General features: G+C 37.3%; 2 protein-coding genes across 2 annotated transcripts in view; one reads left to right on the top strand and one right to left on the bottom strand.

The window, feature by feature from the left end:
- Positions 1–10,647, bottom strand: part of myo10 (myosin X) — a 45,493-nt gene extending 34,846 nt beyond the window's left edge. The window contains exons 1-2 of the mRNA XM_084119279.1: positions 10,255–10,647; positions 624–722 (exon numbers count right to left, since the gene is read on the bottom strand). Of these exons, the coding sequence (XP_083975405.1) occupies positions 624–722; positions 10,255–10,275 (120 nt within the window). The 5' untranslated portion in view covers positions 10,276–10,647. The remainder of the gene's footprint in view (positions 1–623; positions 723–10,254) is intronic.
- A 3,199-nt stretch (positions 10,648–13,846) lies between these two features.
- LOC311086410 (tripartite motif-containing protein 16-like) lies at positions 13,847–20,608 on the top strand. Its single transcript, XM_084119293.1, has 6 exons — positions 13,847–14,513; positions 14,703–14,798; positions 14,996–15,229; positions 15,342–15,501; positions 15,646–15,705; positions 17,018–20,608. Exons 1-6 carry the CDS (start codon positions 13,902–13,904, stop codon positions 17,572–17,574), a joined length of 1,719 nt encoding a protein of 572 aa, XP_083975419.1. The 5' UTR covers positions 13,847–13,901; the 3' UTR covers positions 17,575–20,608.
- The last annotated feature ends 863 nt before the right edge of the window (positions 20,609–21,471 follow it).

The raw sequence follows: 21,471 nt of genomic DNA, 5'->3' as shown, positions 1-21,471 counted from the left end.
GCAGATTTAGTTTGTATTCCACCTTAGATCATATTTACCAATAACTTAATTTAATTTTAATTTTAATTCTGACCACAACTGTGTGTGTGTGCGTGTGTGTGTGTGATGTATATCGTATATCGTGGCCATGAATTAAGAATTCGTTTTAGTAAATTATGCACTTGATAGTAGTAAATTTAGTAAAAAATTAATTATTATAAATTATTATATTGTGCACATGATTTTGAAAAACGAGGGAACAAATTATTATATCATGCACACTATTTACTTAAAAAGAGGGAATGAATTAGTAAAACGTGCTGACGTATTAATAAGTCATTGGAACGATTTGTTAACGATTTGTCACGATACACATCACTTTTCCTGCATGTCATGTGAGGGGCTCCGTAGTAAAACAAACACAGGTACTGCTCGGTTGACATGCCGGCTTATATCTGAGTTTGTGTACCTGACAGACTCTATGGCAACATGGTCTCTTCTAAACAGGCGGGTGCACAGACTAGTGTGTGTTTGTGTAAAGTGAGAGCACACCACCTGTTCAGCAGTGCCTTGTTGATCTGAGGTGCACAGAGCAGATGTTATGCCACCGTCCCTGTGTAATGCATACACCCACCCCCACTTACCTGTCCATAGTCGGTGTTAAAGACCACCACTCCACCAGAGCACGAGTCCACAGTACTGGGGACATAATGATCCTCCACCAAGAGCCACACACGACAACCCTGTCAAGCACACAAACACTGGTAAGCAACATACTGACAATAGCAGAAACACAAACAACTGTTCTAAAACCATTTGTTGGATGTAATTCTGGATATTAAAATGAAATTGTTAATGGTAAAGGAAATGTTTAAGAACATCGAACAACTGCAAAAATAATAAAATACAAACAACTGTTTGTAAAATCAAGTCCTGAAATAAAAAAATCACTAAACAATAGTTTGTTATTTATAGTTATGTATCTTTAAATTAAGTTTAAAATAATTAAAGGACCTGTTTGAGAACAGTCTGCATACACTGCAGAAGTTGCAAATAAGATCTTTGTAGAATCTCAATTGTTTCTACACAGTCACAGCAGTGACATACAATGGAGAACAAATAGAGATTGGTCTCACATGTGTCTCCTCTAAAGTTTAAGAACAGATCTCATCTCAAACTGTTCTCATATTTGCTAAGGTACCAAAGTTTGCAATCAAATATCAGAGATTTCTATATGTTCTCAAATATTTCTCATCAAATTTTCCAAGATAAAATCATCAGAGCTATGCTAAAGTATCTACATGAATTTTGTAACTCTAAACTCTAACTCAAAAGATTTCTCATTTTTACAACAACTGTCTATTTTTGTTTGTCCAAATGATGGCAAAGTTGATACTCAAATGAAACTATAAACTTTATTAAGTGTCCTAAAACTAAAAGATCAACCTCTGAGTCTGAGCAATCTCATTTTCCTCTGGAAGGCTCTCCTCATCAGGACTGTTTGTACATTAGGTCAAAAAGGTATAATTACCAATAACTCTAATTCAGAGTAAATTCCTCCCTCCCTCTCTCTCTCTTTCTCTCTCTCTCTCTCTCACACACACACGCACACACACACACACACACACACACACACACACACACACACACACACACTCTATTAGTGTACATGCTGATGGAAGAAACACATGGTGATCTGAACAGGCATGACTGGCTGTGAGGCCCCAGTGAAGCAGGCACAGTTGAACTTTAACCCCATTCCCCACTTAAATGCACGCACACATACATACTATCGGCACTGCATCAAACACTGCAGCATTATTTTCTGTCCAGTGCCACTCTGCATTGTGGGTATTGCAGTTGTACACTATGCGCACATGTACTAAATGCAGAATTTACAACTCTGTTTTTCACATTGAAAACATCAGACTGAATCTATAAATCAAATTAAACATGAACAAAACAAAGTGATTATGTTTGACCACAGTACAAATTGCAAGTTTAAATTCAAACTGTGGAATGAGAAAACTCACTGAAAGTCTTGAGAATCTGAAAAATTACTCTTAAGAACAGTAATAATTAAGATGATTAACTATTAAAAAATCCCCATTGTTATCCTGTCAACCACTGTCTCAACCTCTTATTCATGCAGTGGCATATAAACTCAACAGTACTTTATAACTTAGAAGAGCGGAAACACACACACACACACACACAGAACTGCTGAATGATCAGACTGAACTGCAACAGAACAGCTGTGCAGCTGGACACACACAGTTGAACACTTTCTCCTATCCCAGCATAATATGCAGAAACAACTATAAGTTGCCAAGCCATTCTTAGACTGATTTCCACGGAAAGTGTATCAAAACACTGTTTGTTCGAGCAACATTGACTTATCTAATGGCATGAGTTTTGGACAGGACCATCCTATTGTTTTTAGCTTTTCTTTTTTTATGGCCTTCAATTTGCATAGGCTATTATTTGATAAAGCATTGGGCAAGAAGTGAAATTATTTCAGTACAATATTGGAAATACAATTAGGCATTTTGTCCAATTACCTGATAACATAAATCGACAGATAAAGTTATTTGCAGCCCAAGAGTAAAGATTATTCTTTTAATAAAAATACTAAAAGTCTACAGTAACCACAGAAAAAACTTTGGTTTGGTAAGAAAGACAAAAGTCTGTGGAGGAAATGGACAATTTAAGTAATTTTCTCTCTGATTGCTGTCACGTGCACATCTTCATGGTTTCTAACAACATATGCACACTTGTAGTACTGTTAACCTGCCACTGGTCTGCTAAAGTTAGTAGCTGTAAAAAGCAAAGACAAACTGAAAAAGAAGAAGAAGAAAAAAATAGAGCAAGAAACAATGGGAGACTTCACGTATGGGACCATGATTTTACACGTTGTGTTCATTAAATATTAAAATACATTAAGAAATATATAATATAAGAATTACGGAGGAAATCACACTTTTAAAGATGACTGATCCTTCCCAGCATGCAGTATAAGGACTGCATGCCGTTGCAATAAGTAGTAACAGTTTTGAGTAGTAACAGTCAGTGTTTACTGTTGAAAAGCAATCAACTCTGTATTGGATTTGCCATAGTTTCAAATGACTTTAAAAGCTCAAAACTCAGAGTCAGCCCCATCAAGTTAGTGCATCTCTAAGCCACACAAACAGGAAGCTGTTTTCCTCTCGAAACCAAGTTTATCTCAGGAATTCCAGGCCTCTAATCCAATTCACCATCTCTGCAGTAAACCAGGACGCAGTGACATAGTTTCCCAACATTTGACTCAAGCACTTAATGGTGAACTCGAAAGAAAACACATTTCTCCACAAGATGGGTTAATGTGTAGTTCATCTCTTGAGCCATGTTAAGAAATTAATGTTAAGAAACTTTTGAATTGTTCATTGTTTCATTATGTTTTTTAGTATGTGTGGATTTACTTAAAAGGACGAAAATGCCCCTAGAAGATTGCCAAATCTTACAAAATACAAACTGTCCCGGGGACATCCGGGAATGTGTCTATGGTGGTTAAGACATTGAACTTGTGTGTGTGTCTGGTTTCCTTGACAGAAGCATATTTCGAGTTAAGCAGCTTTGACCATGCCTTGTGTTTATCTGCAAACATTAGAAGATTAAAACTGCTCAACCAGTTTATGACTGCAGCACAGACATTACAGTTTAGACAGTTACACTTTACACACATTACAGTTTAGAAATACTCCAATCACATTCATAATTGTCTCTCTCAAGTCAAAAACATTCTGTGTGCTTAAACATTTCCAACTTACCTTTTTAAATGACCTTTTATGAGTATGTTTACAAGCACTTTAAAAGATAAATTTCAGCAAAAAAAGTCATGTAAATGCTTTAGTCCAATTGGAAACTGGACAATCCAGTTTGACAAACAGATCTAAAAATAAATGTGAATTAAATCCTTAAAATACTGTGCTATTTGACACAATGTAAAAAAAAAAAACCCTGTAGTTTACTAATAGAAAAGAACAGAGGAAGACTGAGAGAAAAATAAAGAAATGTGCATTCAAAAGTTTGGGATCATTACATTTTTTTTTACAGTTTTTGAAAGAATCCTCTTATGTCCACATTTATTTAATCAAAACTACAGTAAGAACAGTAATACTGTGAAATATTATTCCAATTTAAGATAACTAATTTCAATTTTAATATTTTTTATAATGTTATTTATTCCCATGTCAAAATTTTCAGCATCATTATTCCAGTTTTTAGTGTCACATGATCCTTCATTCTAAACCTAATATGCTGATTTGTTGCACAAGAATCATTTCCTATTTCTTACCGTATACAGCAATTGTGCTGCGTAATAATTTTGTGGAAACCATGGTATATTTTTTTCAGGATGAATATAAAGTCTTTACAGTTACTTTTGATCAATTGAATGTGTCCTTGCTTGATAAATTTTATTTAAAAAAAAAAACGTACTGACCCCAAACTTTTGAATGGTAGTGTATCTGCCAGGTTTTCTGGCCAATATTCACTTCCTGTACTAAAATAGACGACTCAAAGGAATCACAGACTTAAACAGGTAGCAATCCAACTAAAACATCACACACACACACACAACTTATGCACAAAGACATCCAAATCAAACATCAATGACTTTCTAATTTTGTTTCATGTTCAGATGAAAGAAAAACTTTACTTTGAAGTTAAAAAGTGCACTGTGTGCATGCATGTCCGAGTGTGTCCTTATATTGTGTATCTAAACTCTTAAAATAATATCAGAGTTTTGGAGGGCGGTCAGGCTGGGCGGAGTAAAGGATGAAACAGACCAGAGTTACTCTGTAATCTCAATGCTGCTTACCGAGCATGTTTAGAGCAGCTTACCACACACACACACACACGCGCACACACACTTCTCCATAGCTCTCTTTCTCTGTCCCCCTTTCTTTCTCTCATTTGGCTGCAGGAAGTGAGGGATCAGATATCGTTTGGGTCAACAGGAAGGCAGGCCAGTGATGAAGGGCATTCCTGCATACTTCGAACCCAAAGATCCAAAACTTTAGCTCTCTCACATGCAGGATGACCCGGGCTTGGTGTTCAGAGTCAGACCTGTCTCCTCGACATATAACTTTTTTCACCAATCCAACCCCCTCAAACACACTCACATATACCCTGCATGGCTGCCTGACCTACTTTTCCAAAGCACGCTCATTTTCTCTCTCTCTCCTACAGTGAAAAATGTGTGTTTATACTTCACGACAAGAGTGAACGAGGGAAAGAGAGCTGTATAAACTACGCAGAACAAAGACAAAGACCATCTTCGTGCATGTATGCATGTGCACGTAGTAGACGTACTTTGTACCTGGCAGTTTAAAGGCCTCAGAGATTGCAATTGTGATGAATCATAAAGGGAAGTTCACTTGTTTTCTTCCTCTTTGTTTAGTTATTATAATGACGTCGCCATTCAGGAACAAACAGACTAATTAGGCTTTGCATGTTAATTGAAATGACTCAAGATAACACGAATAGTTCACCCTAAAAAGAACATTCTGTCATCATTTACTCATCCTCATGTCATTTCTGACTTGTATGACTTTATTTCTTCTACGGACAACAAAAGGGGAGATTTGGAGAATGACCTGGTCAATGATTTCCATGCAATTACAATAAATAGAGAACTGAAGCTTTCAAGATTCAAAATACATGAAAAAGCACTATGAAAGTAAGTCCATTCACCTTGTCAGAAGACTTATACAATGCACACCTATATATAAATATAATGCACACTTTCTCGACATCTGGCCTAGCTCTCCTTGAGTTCATGAAAGTATCAGTGGCTATTTGACTCAAAAGAATCACTCTTAAGTCAGATCATTTCATAGAATCAGCTGATCTGGTTAAAAAAATGGTCTGAATGATTTGTTCACATATCGGAGTGAAATTATTTAGTTAAACGCATTGACCCAATAGAGTCACAACGACTCACTAGAGAAGATTATTAGTAAATAACAACGTAATTTGTTTCAGAAAACTTGGCATATCACACATGAGTCATAACGCATACTTTTATGCCACTTTTGCTTTCTTTCTGATGCTTGAAAGCACCAGTCCCCATTCATTCAGGACATCATTCAAAATGTGTCCTTTTTAGATTAAATGAAAAATGAAAGTCATACAGGTTTGAAACAACATGAGGGTAAGTAAATAATTTATTTTTTTGCGTGAACTGTCTGTTTAACAGAAATATGGAACACACACACTTTAAGAACAAAAGAACAAATAAAACAAAACATTTTCTCTTCCAGTATTTCTCTATTTCTCTTTATCAGTGTAGGCGCTGGGGGCTTTTCCTGTTCTGAGTTCCTTGTTAAAAGCAGCTTTGAATCACTATACTGTGTAATCATTAAGCTACTCACAAGATTTAATGTGTATGTGTGTGTGTGTGTGTGTGTGTGTGTGTGTGTGTGTGTGTGTGTGTGTGTGTGTGTGTGTGTGTGTGACACAGACAAGAAGGATTACTTGACCAAGCACAGATGAGGAAACCAGAAGGGGGTACATGGCCAAGTGTGTGGGGGGGGTTACTTACTTGGAGGACAAAATCTAACATTTATTCAAATTGTTATATATATTATAAAATAACTTAAAGTTATTTAAATGTTACAAAACCTCCCTTTGGGGATGTTAGTGAACATTAATAAATATATGATATTTAATAATATAATATATTATAATTTTTTATTCTAAAAATGCATATAAATTTTCTTTAAAACTTAAAAGTCTATGGTACTTAAACTATGTGTACAGTGTCTCATGGCTGTTGTGCACCAGGTGCTAAATAAGCTCCACCCCTTTGTGTTTCACTACTTTAAATAACTAAGACCTTTGTGTTTGTCTGCTTAAATACTAATGACAATTTAGCAGGGAAAGAAAGATGACAGAGAGTCATCTTAACCTTAAAGAGAATTCAATGTTAATTCTATGAGATTCTCATAATTATATGAGATTTAACAATTTCACCCAAAGCATCTCTGATCCTATGAGACTTTTGTTTCAGGATTCAAAAAAGAATAACCTGGAGTGTTTGTTTTACCAGAATGGCACTCCTCTGCAGTACCTGCGACTCTGATTGGCCAATTCACAGGAAAACAAAGAGGTTTACCTTTGAATAAGCTCCGCCTATAGGGACTGCAGGGAGGCAATAACCTTAGTGACACTGCTGTGCAAACACGGCCATACACAAACACACCTAAAACAAAACGGACATCCATGCCTGCGACCATAACTGCAAACAGAAATGTGTGCATGTCCATCCATGCTAAACCAAAAAGCTGAAGAAAGTGGCTAAAGGGCAGATTTGTGTGTGAAATCTCTCTCTGTGAGGTTAGACATGTTTGTGTGAGACAGGAATCATACTTTCTGAGGTCAGTCATGTAGAAGAGCCGTGTGTGAGACAGGCATTCACGAGCTCAGCTCTTCCCCACATTCCGCAAGCATGTTTCGGCTGAATCTGTTTCTGCACACACAGCGCTGTCTCTTTTTAAAGACTGCTTCTTTTGTCCAGAAACCGATTCGCAGGCTAGATATGCAGCAGCCGGAGGACATTTGACACTATTGTGTAAAGCTGGTGAAGTTGGAGCTCCCTGCTTTTTGTGCTTCCCTCTCTGACCATCTGAAACCCTAATATAAAGTATATTGCTGCGTCCAGAATCGAATTCTACCCTATAGTGTGTGAAAAACAGTATGCCAACTGAGTGGTATATCCGAATCCATAGTACTCGAAATACATAGGCGAAAAGTACACAGATGACCTACTACTTCCGGCGAGATTCTTAAGTGTGCTTTCGATTGACACTTTACTATCCCATGAGACCACGTGAAAGGATTTGTTAATAGCTTTAAAGCAAGGCAACTGATGATGGTAGGTCACGTGACAGTGACAACATGGCAGATTTTGTACATCTGAATTTTATTCTTACTACACACATTTATACTATATAGGACTTGGATACACTTTATTTTAAGGTGACGTAGTTACAATGTACTTACTCAAATAAGTACTGAGTAATATTATACATGTACTTACTAGAGAGTTATGTTTAGGGTTAGGATTTAGTGTTAGTTACTTGTAATTATGCATAATTTACTGTTATAACTATAGTAAGTACATGTAGTAACTAGTTTGTTTCAAACCAAATGTAGTACCTATTATGCAGTATGTGGATTTGGACGCAGCACATGCTTCTGAGCTGGTACAGGTGAGAAGTTTTATTGATATGATTTATTTAATTACGCCACGCCTTCACAGGTGAAAAGCACAATCTGGAGGACTAATGATCCACCTCAAGCCAATTTTAGAAGCCTTCACTTGTGACTCATGTGGTAGCGGCACAAGGGAGTGGCTCGTGCTACTGCTGATCATCATCTCGCACTCATTTCACAGTCAGGTCATGAGAATGAATAATACTATTGTCTCATTTCCATCAACACCAGTCCTGACAAGTATTCACCAAAATTACCTTTTGGTAACACTGTTATGGATTAATTTCCATATAACATACATTTCTATAAAAATATTAATGTATTAAAATATTATATAACAAAAATAACAGTAATATACTTTAGAATTATAATACATTTTTATTGAATGTTACATCTAAAAACATTTACTGGCTGTAAAAAAAAGTAGGCCTATTATTGGCAAAAAAATACGACAATTTGGGTCATTCATGGGATTCGGTGCCTTTTGTGTCCCCAGTAAAGATCATGATCTTACTGCCTTAAAATGTTGAACAATATTAATTTTAAACCTGTCTTAGTCATAAAAAACACCATATGAACTCTAAGCATATTGAAGTTGATTAAAAAATAATTTGAAACATTTCACAGCGTTCTAAACCACATAACCATTTTTCCTATGTTCCCAGGCCTGTGTAACAACTATACTATACGCTTACTATACATGAAATTTCAATAAATATAATTTTATATATAATTGTTGGGTATATCAGTAATTTTTTCAATTATTACATTTATTTAAACAATTATAATCTTTAATAGGTTTTTAGCTTGTCCCTTAATTTACTGTCCACTTTGTTATTTTTGACTACTTTCCCTTTAAATGAAAGTTGGAAAAATTAAATTACATCATATCATAAAGCAGTTATCACTTCTTTAGAGGGAAAACAACTTGGGCAAGTGAGTGAGTTCCTCAACTATTTTAACTGTCTATTTTTATCAATTTTATCTTTCAAATTTGATGCGGTCAACCTTAGCATGTCCACACATTGTTTAAAAACCATGCAATTTTTAATTTGATAAATCTTCTATGTTAGCTTGTTTTTGCTCAGACAGTGCATAGGCTGATCAGAACTTCCACCCTGTTAGTGTTCACCATGTTATATCTGAAGAGCTAACAGAGTGGACACTGAGAGTGTACATAGTGATTGTGAAAGTAATTTATTTTTAGAGTTGAAGAAGTAGTGCATTTAAAGTTCGTTGGCAATGTTTTACATATTGTTTCCCATCTAAATCCAGTTGAAAATCAACTAAAACTGTAACTGGTTGTACGCGAGCAATAGGAAATCATCCATTCTTTATAACACTTGTCCACCCTGTTAAGTAGTTTTTTTTCACAATAATTTTATAAATTCAGCAAAAAAATACACTAACAATTCAGTGACAATGAAAATTTACAAGAGTATCAATAATGTAGTAGCCTACTTTAAAAAATAAACAAACATGCCTAACAGGGTGGACATTTTTGATCTTCCATTTCATTTATTTTGTTTAATAAAGGGTTACATTTATTTACCCGAGCTTGACCAGAATATTTTTTTCATTTATGTAATTTATATTACATCACTATTTTATAATACAAAATCTATTTAATTATTATTATTATTAAATGCTATTTCTAAATCCCATGCTTTGTATAAAGTTATCACTAATGAAACACTACATTAATTCAGCCAGCGTATAGTGAACACTTCTAATAATAACGCTGGGATGTAGATTAGGTAAGGAAATGCCTGCGAGCTCCGCTGGGAATGACCCGAACCATTCAGAACCAAGGCAGTGAGGGAGATGTGAGGGTGAGGGAGTCCTGAACATCAAACAAACTACATATATACATACAAACTATATATACAGCCGGTTATTTTCTTAGTACAAACCCAACGGGAATTGTTATATCTTTCAAGTATTTTGTTTTCTGGAATAGAAACAGCAGAACATCCTTCTTATAGCAACATGAAAATAGTATTTTCATATTCAACTTACCTCGGTGAAAAAGTTATCCATTGTCCTTATAATAATGAATCTCTGAGGTCTTCATAGGAGTCGACGAGCCGAGCCATACGTGTCAGTGAAAAGTGTCATGCGGTCCCTCACTGCATCTCACTGATCTCTAGACCCCTGGAGCCAGTTTGTTTCTCTCTCGCGCAGAGACACGTCTTTGTTTCAGACCATACAGATGTTGGGAACTATCATGTGTCCCACTGCCAGTCGCGAGAGCAGGAAAAAGTTTTCTCTTCCACGAGCGCAGTGACACCGGGGCTCGCGAGGCGCGCTTCGGGACGGGATATAAAGATACGGCGCGAGGTGACTTTGTATGCCGGTGTGACACGCGCCTCGGTAAACAGCGAAGGCTTCGGCTCCTGCCAAGTTTGCAGCGACTCCGCTGAGTCGTCTCGCTGACTGTTGGCTCCGCCCCCCGCGCGGTTTGAATGGCAAAAGATCCGTAGCCTCGCGCGCACCTCCTGCTGTTCCCGTGGTGAGGGCGCGCGGAATAATCTGCACAAACTATTTGTGTTGATTCACTGGCTGTTAAACTAAAAGCTCAGCTGTGAAACAGGAAGCTCAGTTCAAAGTTCAAGGTTGATAAACGCACATGTAAAATTAAATACATGAATAAATTTTGCTTAAATGCATCCTATAAAAATATCAATCAACCAATCTACAGTGAGGAAAATAAGTATTTGAACACCCTGCTATTTTGCAAGTTCTCCCACTTGGAAATAATGGAGGGGTCTGAAATTGTCATCGTAGGTGCATGTCCACTGTGAGAGACATAATCTAAAAAAAAAAAAAAATCCAGAAATCACAATGTATGATTTTTTAACTATTTATTTGTATGATACAGCTGCAAATAAGTATTTGAACACCTGTCTATCAGCTAGAATTCTGACCCTCAAAGACCTGTTAGTCTGCCTTTAAAATGTCCACCTCCACTCCATTTATTATCCTAAATTAGATGCACCTGTTTGAGGTCGTTAGCTGCATAAAGACACCTGTCCACCCCATACAATCAGTAAGAATCCAACTACTAACATGGCCAAGACCAAAGAGTTGTCCAAAGACACTAGAGACAAAATTGTACACCTCCACAAGGCTGGAAAGGGCTACGGGGAAATTGCCAAGCAGCTTGGTGAAAAAAGGTCCATTGTTGGAGCAATCATTAGAAAATGGAAGAAGCTAAACATGACTGTCAATCTCCCTCGGACTGGGGCTCCATGCAAGATCTCACCTCGTGGGGTCTCAATGATCCTAAGAAAGGTGAGAAATCAGCCCAGAACTACATGGGAGGAGCTGGTCAATGACCTGAAAAGAGCTGGGACCACCGTTTCCAAGGTTACTGTTGGTAATACACTAAGACGTCATGGTTTGAAATCATGCATGGCACGGAAGGTTCCCCTGCTTAAACCAGCACATGTCAAGGCCCGTCTTAAGTTTGCCAATGACCATTTGGATGATCCAGAGGAGTCATGGGAGAAAGTCATGTGGTCAGATAAGACCAAAATAGAACTTTTTGGTCATAATTCCACTAAACGTGTTTGGAGGAAGAAGAATGATGAGTACCATCCCAAGAACACCATCCCTACTGTGAAGCATGGGGGTGGTAGCATCATGCTTTGGGGGTGTTTTTCTGCACATGGGACAGGGCGACTGCACTGTATTAAGGAGAGGATGACCGGGGCCATGTATTGCGAGATTTTGGGGAACAACCTCCTTCCCTCAGTTAGAGCATTGAAGATGGGTCGAGGCTGGGTCTTCCAACATGACAATGACCCGAAGCACACAGCCAGGATAACCAAGGAGTGGTTCTGTAAGAAGCATATCAAGGTTCTGGCGTGGCCTAGCCAGTCTCCAGACCTAAACCCAATAGAGAATCTTTGGAGGGAGCTCAAACTCTGTGTTTGTCAGCGACAGCCCAGAAACCTGACTGATCTAGAGAAGATCTGTGTGGAGGAGTAAGCCAAAATCCCTCCTGCAGTGTGTGCAAACCTGGTGAAAAACTACAGGAAACGTTTGACCTCTGTAATTGCAAACAAAGGCTACTGTACCAAATATTAACAGTGATTTTCTCAGGTGTTCAAATACTTATTTGCAGCTGTATCATACAAATAAATAGTTAAAAAAATCATACATTGTGATTTCTGGATTTTTTTTTTTAGATTATGTCTCTCACAGTGGACATGCACCTACGATGACAATTTCAGACCCCTCCATGATTTTTAAGTGGGAGAACTTGCAAAATAGCAGGGTGTTCAAACTTATTTTCCTCACTGTATCTATATCTATCTATCTATTAGGGGTGTAACTTTTAAATTACAAAGTTCGGTTTTTATCATGGTTTTAGGGTCACAGTTTCAGTAGGGTTCGGTATGTTCAGGGAAAAATGGATTAGGCCTACTGTCAAATAAAAATAAAGAAAATAAGAAATAATCAAACTACAAGCAACATCACAAATAAATAAAACAAAGATACAAAAATAATAATAATAATAATATTCCGGTTAGGTATCTAACAGTAGTTTTCTGGTACAAAAATGTAGCCTACCAAATCAAATGCTCAAATGTAAAATAACATTGCATATAAACTTCACTATAAATCAAATAAAGATGAATCATTATTAAAGTTACAATGATGATTTCTTATCTTTTGTTGTTTGATTGACATTAAAAACTAGGACTGTCAACATAAACGCATTAACAATGTGATGCGATTAATTTTTGTCCAGTTTAACGTTAAAATGTTTAACGCAATTCACGGGATCTATTAATTTTTGTCATTCGTTCGTTGGGTAGCGTTACATTACATGATCCTGCTCTTATTCATGCAAATGCTTTTAAATCATTCAAGCGCGACAAGACAAAAGAGAACGCGCTGTCTGTGAATGTCCTGACAATCAGGACACACAGAAACACGTTTCGTCGAGTATCCTCATAAGAGCAGTCATAAATGAGTTGAATAAAGTCTTAAATGTTGTGAGAGAATGTGAGATGTGTCGTACAGCTGCGGCTGGTTTTAAAGGGACAGCAGCCAATAGGCTAATGCTGTCTGTCAGTAAAGTTAATCAAAGAACAAAGCCGGGAACAGAGAAAATTACTCTCTGCTCTTGACTAAATAACTTTTGTAGAACCAAATAACTTTTTGTGCAGACTGTTTGATAACTTTATTAAATTTCTGTATATTGTTCTGTATATGTTAGACAGGTAGGAACGGCAAAGGCAAGGACATTTATTATGCACTGTAAAAAAAAAAAATACATCCCCAAGTCAAAATTTTCTAGTGACTGGTTACATCTAAATTCTTCAATTAGTCTGATGTATTATTTCTCATTGAGCCAATGTTAACAGACTATTGCAACAAGAATTGCACTTGGGCCAATTTAAAAATTTAGATGTGACCAGTCACTAGAAAAATTTGACTTGGAGAGGTTAGAATTTTTTTAACAGTGTGGGTTTATTTGGGCTGAATAGATCTATCTATCTATCTATCTTAACTGTTATAATAAGTTTCTGTTGAAGACTGCCTTCTAGTGGTCGTGTTTATGACTGGCACATTTGCACACGTATTAAAACCAGGACATGTTTCAGTTCAGAGAAATTGAAACCTAAGCTCAAGCTGCTGTCGAACCGTTGTGGATGTCTCTCGATCTGTGCAATAAAATGGCAGAATCCAGTGTTTCTTTGGCTCAGGATCAGTTCAGTTGTTCAATCTGTCTGGATCTACTGAAGGATCCAGTGGGCATTCCCTGTGGACACAGTTACTGTATGATCTGTATCACAGGCTGCTGGGATCAGGATGATCAGAAGGGAGTCTACAGCTGCCCTCAGTGCAGACAGACCTTCACTACAAGACCTGTTTTAGGTAAAAACACCATGCTGGCTGAAGTGGTGGAGAAACTCAAGAAGGCAAAACTACAAGCTCGTCCTGCTCAATGTTACACTGGATCTGGAGATGTGGAGTGTGACGTCTGCACTGGGGACAAAAACAAAGCCATCAAGTCCTGTCTGGTGTGTCTGAACTCTTACTGTCAAAATCATCTGGAACAACATGAGAGTTTCTTCAAAAGTAAGAGACACAATCTAATGGATGCCACCGGACGACTTCAGGAGATGATCTGCCCTCAACATGAGAAACTACTGGAGATTTACTGTCGTACTGATCAACACTGTATATGTTATTTGTGTACAATGGATGAACACAAAAACCATGAGACTGTATCAGCAGCAGCAGAGAGGACTGAGAAACAGGTATGAACTCAGTAGTCGTGCCTCCTAATAAAAATCTTTAATCCCATAATCCCATCTACATAAATCCAAGATAATTTTCCAAGAAGTTACTTCCTGGGATCTCCCAAAGATCTTATTTTTTTACTTGAGGCAATTACTTTTTACGCAGTATAATTGATCAGATTCATTTTTGATTTGTTATTCCTACAGAGACAATTTGGTAAGATGCAAAGAAAATTCCAGCAGAGAATCGAGGAGAAACTGAAGGAGCTTGAGGAGCTGAGAGAGGCTGTAGAGTCTCACAAGGTGAGTTTAGAGCAGAAGAACTGCTGGAAGAGCTGTTTCAGACTCAGTTAGGACTCTCCTCCAGTCAGTCCGTGAGGAGCCAGTGCTGGAGCTCTTTCAGTCCCACTGAAGCCCACTGTGGGGAACAGGCTGTGTGAGGGACCAGTAAGAGCTGAGTGAATGGACTGGTTCTAATGCGTCTCTGTGTGTCCTAACAGCGCTCTGCACAGGCAGCAGTGGAGGACAGTGAGAGGGTCTTTACTGAACTGATCCGCTCCATTGAGAGAAGCCGCTCTGAGGTGACACAGCTGATCAGAGACCAGGAAAAGACTGCAGTGAGTCGAGCTGAAGAACGACTGGAGCGACTGGAGCAGGAGATTGAGGATCTGAGGAGGAGAGACACTGAGCTGGAGCAGCTTTCACACACAGATGATCACATCCATTTCCTCCAGGTAACAGAGATCTGACAAACAGGACAGTGTCTTTAGGAAGGGAAGAGATTGTGTTTTCTAATGTTTCTGAGTCTTTAGCTGGTGTTTCTGTTGTGTCTTTGTGTCTGTGTAGAGTTTCCAGTCTCTCTCTGTCCCTCCTGGATCTACAGACTCGTCCAGCATCACTGTCAGTTCTCGTCTATCTTTTGATGATGTTGGTAAATCTGTGTCTCATCTGAGAGAGAAACTGGTGCATTTCTGCAGAGAGGAAATAAAGAAGATATCTAGCAGAGGTAAGCTTTACATTTACTGACATGTATCACATGATGTCATGTAAAAAACAATGCATGTTTAAAATATTCTTAAATGTTTTATAATTAAACTTGTTTTAAATTATTTTACAATATTTACACTAAAATGTATGTTGGTTTCCACAGTGAGAAACATCAACATCATTCCCACCCCTGAACCCAAGACCCATGAGGAGTTTCTCCAATGTAAGTCTCTATGATCATACATGTACATAAAGAGACAAACTTTAGTTCTAATTATATATCAGCAATCAGACTGAACTGTGCAGAACTGCATATTACGCTCTTGATTTACATGAGACACATTATATGTTTAAGTGCACTATAAGTGTAACAGTAGTAAACTTTAAGTGCACAACTATTTCACAACTACATTTCTCATTTGTACTGCATCTGTTCTACAAGTGAACTTATAAGTATACTTTTTATACTAGTAGTAATTTTTATACTAGTAGTTACTTTTTATAATTTTTTTAGTTTATGAAAGAACACATTGAAGTACTCTCAGTAAACAACTAGTTCAGTAGTTTTATACTGCAAGTATATTTGTATCTGAATGTATCTGAGTTCTGAATGACAAAGTCTTTGACAAAAATGCAATTTTCTCAGCTTTTTGTTTAAAGTGTTGATTTTCTTTAATAAACCCACATTCAAGTGTTGATAAAAAAGTATGCATGAAGATATAATAAAATGTTTTTAAACTTAGTCAAAGTGCAGTTAAAGGTATATTTCAAGTATAAAAATAAATAAGAACATAGTAGTATACTTAAAGTGCAAAAATAATATATAAATAGTAAACTATAAGTATGATGTTATGTTCACTTAAAGAAAACTATGTGGAAAATTTATTTAATAGGCTTATCAAAAGATGAAACACAACTACAAGCCAAGTATACTTAGAATCCTTAATTATACTTTTAAGTATATCTCGATCAAAAGATAGGCCAAATATACTTGTCAGTATAAGTAGAGTATACTTCAGTGCAATTTTAAAGATATTTCTGAGAAGTACATAAAGTATATTTCTGAGAAGTATATAATAAGTAGACTGAAAGTATACTTTCTTATTTTTAGTTTAAAAAAGTATACTAATTACACACTTAAATAAACTTCTTTTTCGCAAAGGTAGTTTATCTTACTGTGTTAGTTAAAGGTCCTGGTCTGGACACTGCTAGTTTTTGTTTTGACAGAGAAACATTAAAATGGACCTTTAGACCTTTAAACTGTACAGTTTTTGATAGAGCTGATGTCTTTAAAACATTTGAACAGGACTAAAAACTAAACAGAAATTTGAATTGACATTTTTAACCAACTATAATTTTTAACCAAACAACCAAACACATACGGACACACCAACACAATGATGTTATGATGTTGATAACAGTGAGGCAGATGTTGTGTAGCTTTTTCCCTAAAGTAACATCACTGACTTTTTTCATATATATAAAATCCTAAATATAATAAAGGTCTGGTGTTTTACTTTTTTATCTTAAAACAGATTCCCGTCAGCTCTCTTTGGATTCAAACACAATGAATGAATACCTGAAACTGTCTGAAGGGAACAGAGGGATTATATATGCTGACACAAAACAGCCATATCCTGATCATCCAGACAGATTTGATAGTTTTACTCAGGTGTTGAGTAAAGAGAGTGTGTGTGGACGCTGTTACTGGGAGGTTGAGAGGAGTGGTAAAGTGGATATATCAGTGTCATATAAGAGCATCAGTAGGAAGGGACGGGGAGATGAGTGTAGATTTGGGCGTAATGATCAGTCCTGGAGTTTGTTCTGCTCTGACTCCAGTTGCTCATTCTGGCATAATAACATACAGACTAAACTCCCTCTACTCTCCATCTCCTCTAGAATAGGAGTGTATGTGGATCACAGTGCAGGAACTCTGTCCTTCTACAGCGTCTCTGACACAATGACCCTCATTCACAGAGTCCACACCACATTCACTCAGCCTCTCTATCCTGGGTTTCGGGCTGTTGGAATTTTAACAAAAAAATGTTGGTTGATTTGTTCAAAAGTGACATTATGTGATCTAACAATATAGATCAGATTAGAGGTCTTCACAGTGAACCCGAGACCCGTCGACCCGGGACCCGACCCGGGACCCGTACGGGTTCTGGTCTATATTTTAAATGATCAGCCGGGTCCGGGTCGGGTCCGAATTTATTACTTCGGGGCCCGGGTCTGTTTAACATTGTGTGTAGCCTAATACCCGTGCGATCGGAGTCATCAGATCAGACTCGGAGAAAACCCGGTCGTGATTAGACACTGCTTGTGTTTTTTTGTAACTTGCAACTTGTAAAATTAGGACACTCAAAATAAATTGCGTTAAAAAGCATATTTTAGGTTGATCCAGCTAGCGTGCATGTGCAGTCTCAAGCGCGTGTCATGTTTCTATGGCAACCAGTTACCAGAGTTTCAGTGAGGGACCGCCAAACCGCGCTTTAGATTTTACAATATAAATTAACCGTCTTGTTTAATCTTGAAGTTTTAGTGGTCAGATTCAGACTCGATGCAGAGAGCACGGAGATGATAGCAAATAAATAACGTCAGCGGCCATGGCACTGAACGAGCAATCGTTATTATAACGTTAGTTCAAAAGGGCAAACAGTCAAAGTTATTATGCGAGTTAACTCGAGTCAGAATGTAAGTTACATGTGCAAAGTTGCATTTGCCATCCGTCACCGTGCAGTGGCGGTTCTAGACCATTTCAACTGGGGGGGTCAAGCTGGGGCCAGTTGTACTGTTAGAGGGGCCAGTTACATTTATACCTTATTGTTGTCATATCATTTTCTGCACTGCACTGTAGGCATTAACAGGCAAAATACCATGTTTACAATCATTCAACAATGTATTTGCATTTCCATTATATTTTTTAGATTTGCATTACATATTCAGAATCAGTCACATTAACTGTATTCTACGATTTTTGTGTTTTTTTGCAAAAAATTTCAGCAAATTCATCTAGATTTAAGGCCTTTGCCCTCCTTGACTCAATACTTAGAACGCCTAAATTGCTTAATCTGTCATCTGACATTGTGGACCTGAGATAGGTTTTCACCAGCTTTAGTGCATACAATATAATATACAATTAAATTATGCTTATTTTAAATGTATTGTGCAGGCTAGGTATAAAAAATATAGGAAAAACCATGATAATATGAAACGCTTCAAAACAGAGCGCACAAAGCGCGTATGCGCATCGCGGGTGCAGCATGATGTGCTCAAAGCAACGTGGAGTCACAGTGTGCAGCGCTGCGCTGCACAAGTGCGCATTTAAAAGTTCACGGCACAAAGCGAAGAAATGTCGAGCGCACAAATCCTAGTGTAGCCTATATCTGTCCAACAGTTTATTGATAATTTGTTTCTTCACATAGTGAAGTTTTAAATTCCAGTTATTGTGCGTTTGATGCCGATTTAGTCCTTGTGGTGTGAACAGGCACACGTAGCGAGTCGTTTTAAAACAGCAACAAACATAAAATACAAATACACAAAATAAAGTCATTTTATGCAAATCCACAGCCTTTTATCTACAGATCAAGCATTATAATGTGAATATATCATATTGGAGAGAGTTTTACCATGCATCCTGCTGTAACCGGACGAGGCGCGCGCGCTGTTTGAATATGGAGAATGATTGACAGATGAGGGAAAACGAGTTTCCATAAACTTTAATTTAATGATGTAAATAGACTTCTGTCCCTCACATTAAGCTATGGAATGGCTTCAGATGACTTTGTGAAATTATAATCAGACCCAAGTCACCCAAACTGACGTGAAAAAGAGGCGCAGAAAAGCGCGCTGTTTGCATCCCTGTTTGAGTAAAAATACTCAGCACCATGAGTTTGTTGATCATTTTTATCCTTTTTCAAACTGCCACAAACTAACAAACGGCCAGGTTAAGATTAGCTGATCTAACGTTACACTTCTGTAATGCATTTAATACAAATACAACATATTAATAACTTTACTCACCTCTATATTTCCTTCTTTGCTTTAACTATAATATTCGCGCAAAACGTCCACCAACTTCTGAATAGAAAAAAACCTGCAGATCCGATTTAAGCAGTCCCTCTAGGGTACGTTACATTTGTGTTCCATGTTGCCACTGTCTAATAACGGATGTGAAAAACAACGATAGCAAAAAATAGTTTTGTAAAAATTATTTCACACTTCACATTTAGGGGGGCCACAAGGGGGTCCAAGCTTGTTGTCACAGGGGCACTGGCCCCCCCTGGCCCCCCTCTAGAACCGCCACTGTCACCGTGACATCAAGTGGACTTTTGAAGCTGAAATAATGAGTGGATTAAGCTTGGACTTGGAATAACAAGAGGAATAACATGAATAACTTTCTTGTCGGAGGATTGTAATGCATGATCACAGCCAGTCAGGTAACGTTAACGTTACAAGGAAGGGAGAGGAGACTACGCTACCACGGCTCCTTAAATTAGGTAAGACAAAAAGTTGTATTTTTCGCAACAGGTTTATTGACTTGTAATAGCAGTTTAAGGTGGAATATGTGACAATCGGGTCCAGTCGGGTCTGTGTCTTCCCGGCGGTTTCGGGTCCAGCTTTCAAATAATAGACGGGTCGGTCGGGTCCGGTTAGGCATTTCTCGGATCTGCACGGGTCCGGGTCCAGCTTTTGAAATAATAGACGGGTCCGGGTCGGTTCGGTTTAGCACATTACGGGTCTCTTTCGGGTTCGGGCACGAATTTTTGGACCCGTGAAGACCTCTAGTACAGATACTGTGAGAAATATATCATGTCATGACAAAAATATCATGTCATGTTATTGACATTTTTTTGTGATGTTTACTCAAAACATTAACAACACAATTGTAATCATTAGCATTAAGTGATTTTATTTGTGAATTGCAATTATGCTTATTTGTTATGTCCGACATTGTCTTTTACAAATAAATCAGATCTGTTTTCTTCACCTCACAGAACAGCTCTGTATCTTCAAAGAGTGTATGTACATCCATCTGCAGTTTCATGAGCTTATTCTCTCTGTTCCAGCAAATCCCTTGCATAAACAAATGACCTTTAATTATCCTGATCAAAAATAAAGGTGTCAACATTAACTCACTGAGCCTCTATCCTGTGTTTATGGAGAATCTGAACCTGAGTATTGAAACAATATATATCACCTAAATGTTTTTTAAGAACATGTGAAATGATAAAAATGTGATAGACATTTTTCTATGCATTACCTTAATGGTAACAATAATTTCTTTTAAATGGGTGTATATTTAGTTTTCATTGTTATTTCTTTAAAATGCAAATTATATATTTTTGCTAAACATTCATCATTTTCTACTTATACATTTTTTTTATTTCTAAATTTTTATTTTTATTTCTTTATTCCTTTTTTATTTCTATTTGCTATAAAGTATATATATATATATATATATATATATAGAAAATAGTACTCAACTTACAAATATTTTCTCTGCAGCATCAACTGATGACGCCAGAGGGCACACCAAGACAAAAAAAAGATTTATTGAGCATTTTATTCTTCTATGCGCTGGGTTATAGCTTGTACAAGTCATGCCATGATTCACGTCTGAAATGCTGCTAGTGTCTTCCATAGAGGCTGCTTCATATGTTGTTGATGTATGTGACGTCGTGTAAAGCAAGTCGTGATTCCCCCTCATAGACTGTAACTTTATTACCACTTTCAAGGCCCAAAAAGGTAGTAAAGACATTGTTAAAATAGTCCATGTGACTACAGTGGTTCAAACTTAATTTTATGAAGCAACAAAAATACTTTTTATGTGCAAAAAAATAAATAAAATAAAGATAATAATGACGTGCAGTCTCTGATGCTGTTCACGTTGTAAACAATGCAGCTCTTCTGGGTTCTGGGTCAGAACGCCAGCTCAGATTTGACAGGCTCCTGCGTCAACAACACACACATGCATCGTGGTGCTCAC

This window comes from Abramis brama (assembly GCF_963993115.1).
Source record: "Abramis brama genome assembly, chromosome: 7".
Classification (NCBI taxonomy): Eukaryota; Metazoa; Chordata; class Actinopteri; order Cypriniformes; family Leuciscidae; genus Abramis; species Abramis brama.
Note: the sequence above shows the minus strand (reverse complement) of the source record. Positions and strands in the feature narration are given on the sequence as shown.